The sequence below is a fragment of the Citrus clementina genome, unplaced genomic scaffold, assembly GCF_000493195.1.
Source record: "Citrus clementina cultivar Clemenules unplaced genomic scaffold, Citrus_clementina_v1.0 scaffold_3, whole genome shotgun sequence".
Lineage (NCBI taxonomy): Eukaryota > Viridiplantae > Streptophyta > Magnoliopsida > Sapindales > Rutaceae > Citrus > Citrus x clementina.
This window is the reverse complement of record NW_006262339.1, coordinates 11,408,780-11,422,112: the sequence shown is the minus strand read 5'-3', so window position 1 is coordinate 11,422,112 and position 13,333 is coordinate 11,408,780. Positions and strand designations below refer to the sequence as shown.

General features: G+C 34.7%; 2 protein-coding genes across 4 annotated transcripts; both read left to right on the top strand.

Moving 5' to 3' along the window:
* The first annotated feature begins 473 nt into the window (after positions 1-473).
* Positions 474-6,140, top strand: LOC18047571 (calcineurin B-like protein 7). 2 transcript variants are annotated; one of them, XM_006441021.2, is made up of 9 exons: positions 474-699; positions 3,375-3,516; positions 4,154-4,236; positions 4,417-4,476; positions 4,795-4,903; positions 5,021-5,073; positions 5,213-5,293; positions 5,377-5,489; positions 5,706-6,140. In XM_006441021.2, exons 2-9 carry the CDS (start codon positions 3,438-3,440, stop codon positions 5,767-5,769), a joined length of 642 nt encoding a protein of 213 aa, XP_006441084.1. In that variant the 5' UTR covers positions 474-699; positions 3,375-3,437; the 3' UTR covers positions 5,770-6,140. The 2 variants fall into 2 exon arrangements, with proteins under 2 accessions (XP_006441084.1, XP_006441085.1); XM_006441022.2 differs by having other exon boundaries at positions 3,375-3,537.
* A 2,246-nt stretch (positions 6,141-8,386) lies between these two features.
* LOC18047570 (dipeptidyl aminopeptidase 4) lies at positions 8,387-13,005 on the top strand. 2 transcript variants are annotated; one of them, XM_006441019.2, is made up of 7 exons: positions 8,387-8,605; positions 8,726-8,791; positions 9,065-9,563; positions 9,787-9,981; positions 10,565-10,594; positions 10,816-11,922; positions 12,290-13,005. In XM_006441019.2, the coding sequence occupies exons 3-7, from the start codon at positions 9,117-9,119 to the stop codon at positions 12,839-12,841; spliced, it is 2,331 nt and encodes a 776-aa protein (XP_006441082.1). In that variant the 5' UTR covers positions 8,387-8,605; positions 8,726-8,791; positions 9,065-9,116; the 3' UTR covers positions 12,842-13,005. The 2 variants fall into 2 exon arrangements, with proteins under 2 accessions (XP_006441082.1, XP_024044009.1); XM_024188241.1 differs by lacking the exons at positions 8,387-8,605; positions 8,726-8,791 and having other exon boundaries at positions 8,800-9,563.
* Positions 13,006-13,333: the final 328 nt, after the last annotated feature.

Sequence of the window (13,333 nt, the reverse complement as noted above, 5' to 3'; positions counted from 1 at the left end):
TATCTTAAATATAAAAAATACGGACCAGGATCCGGTGCTCAGCTGAGCTTGTGCTGAGCATCAAATCAATGGTCAGTAATTATTTGGGACCCACATGAGATAATTACTTACCATTGATTCAGTGCTCAGCACAAGCTCAGCTGAGCACCGGATCCGTTTCTAAAAAATACGGTCAATAAATATTTGATTTTAAATAAAATTATTTTTGTATCTAGAAAGGATCTGAGTTGTAAAAAGAGAATTTCGACAAATTATTCCATTGTATTTACCAAAAAAGGGAAAATAAATGGTACGCATAAAGGGGTGTACACGGCAGATACGGTGGGGACAGCGGTGACGACTGAACAAGAAAGATCAAAAGTCAAAAGCAAATGGGGAAAAAAAAAGCGAGCGGCAGTTGCCGCGTAACCGCGTTAGCTTGGGCTATTAATACAATCTTACTGTAATTTTTTATCTACCAAACGTGGATTTATAAAAATTTAATACAAGGAGGAGTTTTAATCCAACAACCAAACGAGCCCCGAAAGCAAAAGCCAAACACGGTGCCGTTATAAATAGACCAAAGCCAAAATCGATTTTAACGTTGAATTCTAATAATAGCTCTGAATACAAACAAACAGCAGAAAACTCTATCTCATATGTACAAACCACAAGAAGAAGAAGAAGAAGAAGTTATACAGACAAGCTTTCGGCTATCAGGTGAGTTCTTTCTTTACTTTTGGCACACCGTTGTAGTGCTTAATGTTGATCATATTTCTTTCCCTTTCTTGCATTGTCTTCTTTGCCGTTGAGTTAGCATTTGTGTTGCTGATGAAAGTGAGTTTTTTTTTTCTTTTTTAAATCTTGCCAACTATGAAAGTTTATTGTTTTTGCCTTTTCCTTTACGTGGGGTCGCGTCAAATTTTCTTTTTTGATGACTGAGAAAGTTTGGGGAAAGAAAGGAGACGTTTTTGCATCTCAAGAACTCAAAATTCTAAGTTTTTAATAGAAAGGGTTGGTATTTTCTTGGTAACCAAACTGGGGAGATGGGTTTTTATGTTTCTGTATACTTTCAAAGGTCAGAAATATTTCATTTCTATCCTATCTCTAATATTTTGATAATGAGTGATTGCTGTTGTTAATGATGAAATTTTAGTTGACTACAAATAACAATGTTTAACAGATATCTTGTTGAATTTGTATTTAAAGCAATTTTTCTTGAGGATATGCATCAAATAGTTACATTTTGACCAAGGTTATGTGTAATTGTGTTTGGTTGGTGAGAAACCAAGGGCAAGGGGAAAGAAAATAGAAATGCGCTGCTGTGTCAATAAATGTGACTAGATCATTTTGACTAAGCCATACAGTTGTCATAGGTCTGTGGTCCACCCAAAAATGTAATTTTGTGCTGGAAAAAGTTTGTTGATGTTAATGTCTTAGAAGCCATCTTTATTGGATTGACCTTTGACAATCTTGGTTTGGCCCTTTCTGGATTACGGTATCATCACTCGATTTTGGTGGTATAAGCTTCAAATTTTTATGACGTAAGAAAGGATCCTTAAACTTTACCACTTGTGTTATTAAATTACAGGATGGACTCAAATTTGGTCTCTATTAAATTGATCTTTTCATTGTTAAGTTTTTTTTTTTTTTTAAAAATTTTGTGGTTGGGGGTTGATGGAATTTTTTATTGCAATTGATTGGATCTTGAGCTTGACTGGCAGCTTCAGCCCTTGAGTATCAAATATTTTTTGGATTAATCACTGATGGTCGATCTGCTTGCATAAGGCTTTGTTGGTATTAGGGTTTTAATTATTTTCAAATTCTTCAATGTTGGAACTTTCTGCATTTTCCACCACTTCTTTGTATTTATGCCTTTGAATACGAAACACAACTTTCAAGTTGCTGATTAATTTGTTGGATGGTCCTACTGGATGTGTGGTGTAACTGGAGGCCCAAGGCCATAGTTGATTAATTGCAAGTGGTTTTAAGCATAATCTCCACGAAGTGATAACAAATTCTAGTTCCAATTTGAGCTAATTGTAAAAAAGAATGAATTCCACATAATAATAAGTTTTCTAGATTCTGTCATAAGTAACTTGCCTTCACATAGTAATAATTATTTGCATATTACAAAAATTTTTGCATATTACAAAAATTTATACGTTACGTTAAAGGTTTAACATGAAATAAAATATTTCTTCTACAGTTGTTTGAGATAATGATTTATTCTTTAGAGTTATCACATTTTTTAACTTGTAGGTACATAATAACTCACTAATATGAACACTTTTTGAAACCAAAATATTTCTAACTTTTCAAATGTGTTTAGAGCTTAATGAAATTGACATGCTCTATTAATTAATAATTAATGTATTTACCTCTATATTACTTACACTAAAAATAACCAAGTCAAAATAATAATTTTTGAACTAAACCCTAAGTTCTAACCTCCTTATAATAATAAAATTAGTTGGTCCTAACAATATGAATATAGAGATGTTTTACTGTATATTGCACTCCCTTTCTTGGTGTCTTTTCTTCTTAAAATGAGTAATTTATTCACATGTCTATTTAGATGAGTGGATTAGTATAATTCAAGCAGGTTATTTCGGAAGGCTAACCGAGCCGTCTTCACATTATATTGTAGAAGTTTTGTTATCATCAGAACTGGATGTCCTATTGACCTTTAGAGTGTTTATGTGGGATGCAAATTGCTTGTGCTAGAGCTGAAATTCTGGATGCAATCGTTTCTTTACCTCTAATTAGTCTTTAGTTCTTGTATAGCTTTGACCAAAATAAAAAGGTTGTTCCCCAGCCTTGGCCCCTTCATCTCCATGCCGTGTGAATTGCAGCTACTGAGTGAACTAGTGTATATTTGTAAAAAGGTCATGAATTGCAGTTAGTCCATTGAAACATTATTGACATGTAGGACTGCATGATCATACTAATCATTCATTTGCTAGTTTAATCATTCAAATATAGTCGATGCTTTTAGTCATCATTACTTATATATGTTTGTGTAGTTATTAGTCCTGGGCTTTATCCACTTGACTTCAATATACATTTGCTTTCTTGAATTCATTGATATATCATATGGGTAAGCAGTAGGTCTGAAATTATGTGTCATGTAACATTGAAGCATTTACCAAGATCATTCCCTACAACAATCAGGTTGATCTTGCCCATTGTGTTGCTTTGGTCTCAACGTTAAAAATTTTTATCAGACATCAAGGCAGCGGTCATGAATTAGCTCATCTACTACTTTCTTTAATAACATAAACACCAAACACTATTGTGGGATGTACATAAAATGCTTTTGTGATATTTTGAGAACCAGTTGTGTGAAGTAAACTATTGCCGACAGAGTATACATTTCTCTTTGATACTGGCAGGAGGAGCTTTTCAGGTACTGTTGATTGTCATAATGTTTTATCGTTGATTTATGCTCTCTTCTCATGGGTTGCGTCTTGACAAAGAAAACTAAACAAACACCAGGCTACGAGGAGCCTACTGTTCTTGCTGCTGAAACACCTTGTCAGTCATCATCCTGCTCCTGTACAATTCCTGCTACTATTTATACTTATTTTATCTGTGCTTAATCATTTATCTTGCATTTGTGTTGCTTATGGATCCATGTCACAATTTTCATTGTCTGTCTCTAGGAATCCATTGTTTTGTGCTTTTAAAGTGATAATAAGGAATTTATTTTCTGAAAGTTAGAATGGCATGGATCAAAACACCTGCACCTTGAAATAATTCTCTAAAAGTAAAATAGTGAATAGAATTTCTTGGATAATGGAATATGTTCAAGATTCGATTTTCCTGTGGGAAAATAACAAACTTAAAGTTTTCTAGAACATGTGACGTAATGGATGTTTGTGAGCATATTTATGGTTTTGCAGGCTCTGGAATGCCCTAATTGGGGATGATTGAGTTTATGAATGATGTGGATGTTTATTAGAAATAGTCCCAAAGTCATCAGCATCGTAGTTAATGTAGAACCTGGGTTAATAATATTTTAAGTAGTGAAACCTAATAGTGTTTAGCTTGTCCACTTTCAGTTGTTAGTATACTGCTAAAGATGAACCTGGACATCTATTGTTTAGAATCAGCTACGGATTTTTAATTACACTCATTATTGGAAATAACGTCATGTTTCTCATTTTTGCAGTTACTGTTTGTGAAGTAGAAGCCTTATATGAGCTTTTTAAGAAATTAAGCAGTTCAATTTTTGATGATGGGATTATTCACAAGGTATATTTCCTATTGTTGGTTTTGAACTGAAGTATAAATTCACCTCTGTTAGTTTTGATAGCTTGATGGTTATTGGACGCGACATGATTTTAACTTATTATAATGTAATATACAATTATTGTGACATTTTAATGAGTTCATCTTTTAAGACTAGCTAACTCTATGCTATTCTCGGAGCAGGAAGAATTCCAACTTGCCCTCTTTAGGAACAAAAATAAGAAGAATCTCTTCGCTGACAGAGTGAGTAGTGCTGGCTCCTAATATTGATTTTCATTTGCTGGCTTGGCAGGCATGCAATTAGATGTAATTTTGTCACTTTTCATGTTTCAGCCGGTTAGATGTATCGTATTGAGCTGATGACTTATAATCAGAACTCCAAAAGTAGTTGTAACCATAATGTGATGATTCTAAGTTGTTCCCTCTGTTATAAGATGTTATAAAATTCTAGTTCTATGACTTGAAGACCGTGTTGTAATTTTAGCATTATAAATGCTGCCATGTTCTTCCCTGGCGTTACTTCTGTTTCTAAGTTACTTGATTGTTTTGGCAATATTGTAGATTTTCGATCTTTTTGACTTGAAACGCAATGGGGTTATCGAGTTTGGGGAATTTGTTCGATCATTGGGTGTCTTCCATCCTCATGCACTTGTGGAGGACAAAATTGCTTGTAAGATCAATTTCTCTCAATAGAATCCTTACACATATTTCTGCTTATAATATTACCATGCTTTTGTTGCCACTGAGTGCATTATTATCTACTAAGTTGGCAAAAATCTTTTTCCAGTTGCTTTCAGATTGTATGATTTAAGACAAACTGGGTTTATTGAGCGGGAGGAGGTAAGTGTTGCAATTACTTTGATTATGTTTTTCTCCAGCATATTTCAAGATCTTTTATAATAGTTTGTTAGGGGTGCTCCAATGCATCTCGAAATGTGCATTCAGCAAAATATGCTTATAATTTGATAGCACCTGACAGTTAAAGGAGATGGTTTTGGCACTTCTGCATGAATCGGATCTTATACTTTCAGATGATGTGATCGAAACTATTGTGGATAAGGTGCAGATAACTCAAACTTATAAATTATGCTCTTTCGTGATTATTTGGCCCAAAATTTCTGAATTTTTTTGTGCATTACACAGAGCTTCAGTGATGCTGATACAAATGGTGATGGAAAAATTGACCCAGAAGAGTGGAAAGAGTTTGTGAAGAAGAATCCATCTCTGATAAAGAACATGACTCTTCCATATTTAAAGTGAGTATTACATCGATTGTGCATCTGTTCACTTATTAAAAATTAAAATTATACACTCTCCAGCACACTAGAAATCATAAGTTTGAACGTGAATAATTTCAAATGTGGTTTGGTGATTTACCAAATTCTTGTGACGGAATTTTATTGCTTTTAGGCCATTTCTTTGAAAACTTGCTTACCTAGGATTAATCTTAAGGAGCCATTTCTGTTTTACAGGGATATAACCTTGGCATTTCCCAGCTTTGTTTTAAGTTCTGAAGTTGAAGACTCAGAAATGTAGGCTCATAACAAATCTACCGGGCATCAACCTCCTTTCTCCTCGGTGGCATTATCAATGACATTGCTACAGGAGACCTTTGGCTTTCAACTTTGCTTGATTTTTTATACAGGGGCAACAGAAAATCCAGCTTAGAACTCAAGTTTACGGCGCCCTCAAGCATAACCAACTGGCAAGATGTGTTCGCCCAGCTGCCCTGTTTAGCAACCTTTATTCGTTCTCATAACAAGTGGCCGGTACAAATCAACTGGCAAGATTTGTTTAGGTTAATCTGGTCATAGCATGAGAAATTTCCATTTTGATAAGGTACCAAGAAGAGGTATATTTGTAGTTCAATCCTTGTTTGTTTAATAAATGGATTTTTTTTTTCTCCCTCTGTGATTTTGGGCAAACTATGCTGCTAGAAACAATTTTTGTATAGTTTGTTTTGGGGGAAACTCAAGTTGATTAGCTGCAGAAAAATGGGTGAGTGTTAGAAGAATAGCCCTTTGATAACGTGGCTTTCCGGAAAGGCATCCTAATCTTGAAAGATTGGCTTGGGTAATTTATAGGTGTAAGCATTCGCCTCCCATTATCATATATGCCTTTTTGATTCTTCAGTTTCAATGTCATTATCTTAAGGAATTCGATTACTTTGTTTTACTAAAAGTTGTACCCAAATCATGTTCCCGAAAAAACAATTGTTTATGTTCATAATTATCCAATTGGATTGGTGACAAAATGAGCCATGGACTGGAGCAAGCAAAGCAATCGTTCAAATTGAGAGGCCCAAGTTCGACAGTGAAGTTGTCATGTACGTGGCAGTCTCTGAGTGGTCAATTAGTTCCTGCTCGTGTGCACATTAAACAATAACACCTACACGATAGGATGATGACCCTGCCAAAGGCCCAAAAGCCATGTTACTCTCGTTGACACAAGAGATGCGTGACACGTGGCGTTCGGAGAGTGAATCAGCATAGCCAACAATGGTTGCCTCTCAGTGTCACCGAGCATTCTCTTCATTTGTCTTTACTTGTTTTATATATATATATTTCTCAATGATAAGAATGATTCTGCTAATTGAATTTTTTCTTTTATTTTCACATAAATAGTAAGTGAATTTTGCTACAAATTGACGCGTGTTCGAAACCCGCGCGCCTTTAGTGCGATTGAGCCATCGCGAACATAAAGAAATTGACTTGCAGGTTTTTTTTTTTTTTTAAATGAAAATGACCTGCAGTTGAAGAACTCTTACGATACCCATCATTGTTATTATTTTAATCATTTACGGGAAAATAGAGAACTTCATGTTTTAATATTTTATAAAAATTGTGTTTAAACATAAAAAGTGTTCGAACTTCAAAAAAAATTATAAATATTCTTTTTAGAAAAATTCTTTTGAAATGCATATTAAAAAAAGTTATTAAATATAATAATATTGTGGGTTAGTAAACTAATTCTTGATATTCGTAGAGGTGAAGTGAAATTCTTAAAATTGATTTGTTTTAATGTTAAAACTGTTGTGCGATCTACCGCAATTCTTTACTTGAGTTAGTGGACACTTATTTCATTCTTCAGTTCAAAAGTTTAAGTCTATTCATATATATATATATTATTTTATTTAGTTTTAGATTTATGTGTTAAACTTTAATACATAGAGATAATTCTAAAAAGATATTAGATCGAATTTCAAGTCTTCACATATATGAACCATATTTCTGAACTTGATTTTAACTTGGATACATTGAAGCAGATCTTAGCAAGCATTGGTTGAGTTTTAGGTCTTGATAGACATATTTGATGGTATTCAAACACTTTATAAAAATAATTTAAATACTTTATTAGAAATAAAATTAAATGAACCATAAATTTTATTTTCATATCATAAGCAGCCATCCAAATTGTTATTTACGAGAACCTTATTAAGTTATATTATGATGTAACTTACATCAATCAATAAGTTGTAATTAGTGACCTAAAAATAAAATAAACTAAATTACTTTTAGGTCACTAATTATCCTTTTTAAGTTAATGTAAATTATATTATAATGTAATTTAATAACACCATAATTACGAAGATAGGATGTGTGCAACATAATTTAGTAAACATTAATTGAGTGGTTGATAATTATCTAAGTGAATTAATTGTATTATCTCACCAATCACTCAATTAATGATACATCATTTGAGATAATTTTTTGAGATAAAAAATTTGAGATGTGTAGCATTACTCTAATAACAAAAAATAATGATATACATCCTAAATTTTTTATTCCAAAAGTATTCAAAATGATTGGATAGACTAAATACAATTCAAAGTATTATTGATCAGGTAAGAAACTAATTATAATTAATATTCCATTAAAAAAAATTATAATTAATATTAAAAAAAATAATAACCATAATTAAATGTGTAGGACAGATCAATCAATAAGTATCCAGGCCACGTGCACACCTGAACATAAGTGGAAACAACAATGATAGCCACACGCAAGATGACCCGATTAGCTGAGTAGGCAAGAGTAACATCAAGACATGTAGCACTCCAGCTTCACGCGAGTTACTCGCGCGTGCAACGATGACAGCCTCTACATTCAACAGATTATGTATAAAATGACGCAAACACAAGCCCCCAGTTTTCTTCCCATACTTTCCGGTTTCCACAGCAAAATAAACAACAAAAACAGAGTACTTCACTTCCATTAGATTCGATCCATAGAATCTGATTCCGATTCTGATTCTTAATACAGAAATAGATTATCCCAGGAATCCAAATCTATAAGCTGTATCAAATATGTATACTTTTTTAATTTAATTTTTTTTCTTAACTTTAGAGTTACCTAATCAAATTCTTGAGCAGGTGATATTCGAATCCACATACCCTTTATCAAGAAAAAAAAAAAACATATATAGAATTTCTATCTTTTTCAATCTGCTTTATTCGAAAGCTGAAATTTGTTTGAATTTGTTGCTCTGACAGGATCCAATGGATTTTGTTTTCAAGAACTTTGTCCAGGAACTGATTTCTGGAGTTAATTCTTAGCTGGTAATTAAATTTTTGTATTAGTTCTAGTGTTATTCATGGATAATTGTGACTTTGAAGTTAACTTTTGGAGTTTGCTGGCTGAGAAATTGTGGGAAAATGAAATAAAATGTATGTGTTAGAATGCAGCCTTATTTAGTATTGTATTAGATTCTTGATTTATGCACTATTAACTACACAAAATATAACATCTTTATTGGTTTGGTGTATGTATTTGTATTGGTTTATATGAGCAAATATATTTTTTCACTTTGCTGTTGTTGTGGCATGTATTAGGTTTGTATTGGGTTGTGATTTTGGTCAATACCAGTTAGTGGGTTCATCTGTAATGCAATCAGTTGATGAGAGTGAGGAAAAGAGGAGTTTGAAGCGATTAAGATCACCTTCTTCTTGCGATATGCCTTTGACGGACAACACCGCCCCACAAACTATTGATGACTGTGTTCTCTTCTCTCTCGAAGAGATAGTACAATCGCCATTGCCCGGATATGTCGCGCCAACTTCAATTGGTTTTAGTCCTGATGATAATCTAATAACTTACTTGTTAAGTCCAGATCACTCCTTGAGTAGGAAGGTCTTTTCTTTTGATCCCAAGACTTGCAAGCAAGAATTGGTTTTTAGCCCTCCAGATGGTGGGCTTGACGAGAATAATATATCACCAGAAGAGAAATTAAGGAGGGAAAGGTTAAGGGAGCGTGGGTTGGGAGTTACGCGATATGAATGGGTGAAGACCAGCTCGAAGAAGAAAATAATCATGGTTCCTTTGCCTGATGGGGTTAGTTCAAATCCATTATATTGTAATAATTGTTGAATCACTGCTTTACGACAGTCATTTTTTACATTACTATTTTAGTTTTGTAGAACCCTTTCATGAGGTAAATTTCTATATGTTAGCATTTAACTTCGAAATCAATTGTTTGCATCCCCCGTGTTATTGCCACAAATGTTATATGTTATCCAGTTACCATGATGATTCTGTTTCCTTTTTTTTTGCACAGATTTATTTTCAGGATCTTTCTTGTTCGAAACCAGAGCTGAAGCTATCAAGTTCATCGTGCTCACCAGTCATTGATCCACATCTGTCCTCAGATGGTACTATGATTGCTTTTGTTAGAGATTGTGAGTTGCATGTGCTGAATCTCTTGATCAATGAACAGAGACAGTTAACACACGGTGCTAACGGAAACACGGTGGTAAGTGCCAATTTATCAGTAATTGCAAGGGGGAATATCTGCGGTCTTAAAGAGATTAGAGGATAATCTCTATGTATGCATTTTAATAATTTGACCAATCTGTATTATCTCAATTAATCAGTTTTCCAAATTTTAAATCTGGCGGATTTTTATTGGCTGGTCCAAGTACAATGTGTGCTTCATACCCTTTAGTCTTTATTGAATAATTATAACACATAGCCATAAGAGCTAAGAAGAATACATTTCAAGCTTGAGTAGTTGGCCATGGCCTTCTAGTGGCTGCATTCTCCCAGAGTCTTCTGGAACTACGTAATCAACTTGTATTAAAACTTCAAATATGATTTTGATTAATTTAACCTATGTACCAAATTTATGCAAGATCAGGATAAAAGGTTGCCAAGTGCGAGTCACCAATTTGTTAAAGCTCTTGTGGCTTTATGTATTTCAAATCTTATAGCTCATGATTTTCTAAGGATGTCTATGCTATGACTTTTGGCGAATGAAATGAGTTAAAGTTCTCATATAATAATTATTTTATGATTCTGTTGTCTTGAATATGACTCTAGCGTTTCATGTGTTGCAGACTCATGGCCTTGCAGAGTATATAGCTCAGGTGATGATCTCTTCGAATCTCTTACCTAGTTACCTTCCATATATTTGTTCCTGGGCTCTAATTAGTTTTTATTTTAAAATTGATGCTATGACTTCCTGCTTGCAGATAGATTGCTGCTTTTAGGAAGATGAAAGCAATTAAAAATTATGATCAAGGGTGATTAATTGTTTCTCTTTGGTTGTGTATTAAGTACTAAGCTTTCTGAATTTTGCTGATTGCAGGAGGAAATGGATCGGAAGACTGGGTATTGGTGGTCACTTGACAGCAAGTTTATTGCCTTTACACAAGTTGATTCTTCTGAGATACCCCGTTTTAGAATTATGCACCAAGGTAAAAGTTCAGTTGGTTCAGAGGCACAGGAAGATCATGCTTATCCCTTCGCTGGAGCGTCAAATGTCAAAGTTCGCCTAGGTGTAGTCTCTGCTGCTGGAGGTCCTGTCAGTTGGATGGATCTTCAATGTGGGGGAACTGATCAAAATTATGACGAGGAATATTTGGCCAGAGTCAACTGGATGCATGGTAATATTCTAACAGCTCAGGTTTTGAATAGGTCTCAAACCAAGTTAAAGGTACTGAAGTTTGATATCAAGACAGGCCAAAGAAAAGTTATATTGGTGGAAGAACTTGATTCATGGGTTAATTTACATGACTGTTTCACACCTCTAGATAAAGGTGTCACAAAATATTCTGGAGGATTTATCTGGGCTAGTGAGAAAACTGGATTTAGACATCTTTATCTGCATGATATTAATGGCACTTGCTTAGGACCGATCACAGAAGGTGACTGGATGGTTGAGCAAATTGTTGGTGTTAACGAGGCTTCGGGGCAAGTGTATTTCACTGGAACTCTAGATGGACCTTTGGAGTCACACCTTTATTGTGCTAAACTATACCCAGACTGGAACCATACTTTAGAGGCCCCAGTGAAACTAACTAATGGGAAGGGAAAACACGTTGCTGTCCTTGATCATAATATGCGCAATTTTGTTGATTTTCATGATTCCCTTGATTCTCCCCCAAGGATTTTACTTTGCTCTTTGCAAGATGGAAGTCTAGTGCTGCCTCTGTATGAGCAGCCATTAACTGTTCCTAGAATAAAAAGGCTTCAACTTGAGCCTCCAGAGATAGTTCAGATACAGGCAAATGATGGGACTGTGCTCTATGGTGCTTTATATAAACCTGATGAATCAAGATATGGACCTCCGCCATACAAAACCTTGATAAGTGTTTATGGTGGTCCATGTGTTCAGCTTGTATGTGATTCTTGGATAAATACTGTTGACATGAGAGCACAATATCTACGAAGCAAAGGCATTTTGGTGTGGAAGGTTTGTGTTCCTCCCTAGACACCTTAAACAAAATACCGTTATCCACAATAATCAAGATTTCTTAGCCCATTTTCTGATTGCAAACCGTTTTGCTTGCTTCTTATTTACTCACTGATTTTAAATGAACAAATGTGAGAAAGCACCCTTTGCTACATGGAGCATTTGTGAACATGTCTAGTGAGGCTGCATGACTTTAGGTGTCAACTTAAGTCTTTTTCAGATACTGTCATACGTTTACGGCTGACTCATGAGACTTTTATTCGTCCTCTCTGTTTGTGTTGTTTGAATTTCATTTGCTGCACAAGTAAAATAGTTAAAAGTTATATTCACCAATTGAATATTTTTTGCTTTTTCTCACTGTTTGCAGCTAGATAACAGAGGAACTGCTCGACGTGGTTTGAAGTTTGAAGCCTCTATCAAACACAATTGTGGACGTATTGATGCTGAGGATCAGCTGACTGGAGCTGAATGGCTCATCAAACAAGGGCTGGCAAAAGTTGGCCATATTGGTTTGTATGGCTGGAGCTACGGTGGTTATCTCTCAGCAATTACTCTTGCTAGGTTTCCAGATGTCTTCCAGTGTGCTGTATCCGGTGCCCCTGTTACATCCTGGGATGGATACGACACATTTTACACCGAGAAGTACATGGGATTGCCTTCTGAGGATCCTGTTGGTTACGAGTACAGCTCTGTGATGCACCATGTTTACAAGATGAAAGGGAAGTTGTTACTGGTGCATGGCATGATTGACGAAAATGTGCATTTTAGGCACACGGCAAGGCTTATCAACGCACTTGTGGCAGCCAGAAAGCCTTATGAAATATTAATCTTCCCTGATGAACGGCACATGCCACGTCGTCATAGGGACAGAATTTATATGGAAGAGAGAATTTGGGAGTTCATAGAAAGGACTTTGTGAAATAATCTCTCTCTCTTTTTTTTTCTCCCTTGTTTAGGATGATGTTATTTTTTTTAGACTAGATAAGATTATTGGCCTCGGGTTTTCCTTCAAGTGAATTGATTCTTTTAACGTTTCCTCTTGCATTTATGAAATCTGGGATGTCAGCCTTGTCGTTTGAATGACTTCTTGATGATGCATCTTGCGTCGTGCGTGGGTATCAAATATAGCCTGTGAATTGTCATTTTGGACTGTGCTTCTGGTAAAGTATAGATCCTTTCCATTGTGCATATATAGCTCACAAAATTTATATGTAGTTTTGGGGTAAATAATGTTTTACAAAGTAAAATTGACGTAATATATTATGAATCATCAAATTATAAGTATCATATAGTTATGTCACATTAATTGATACAAGATTGTTTGTTCAAGCGTTTATGGTTTTAGAATTATTCTTTACAAGACTAACATGCGCACTTTTTTTTAATACTTGTCGTAATTTTATTGGATTGT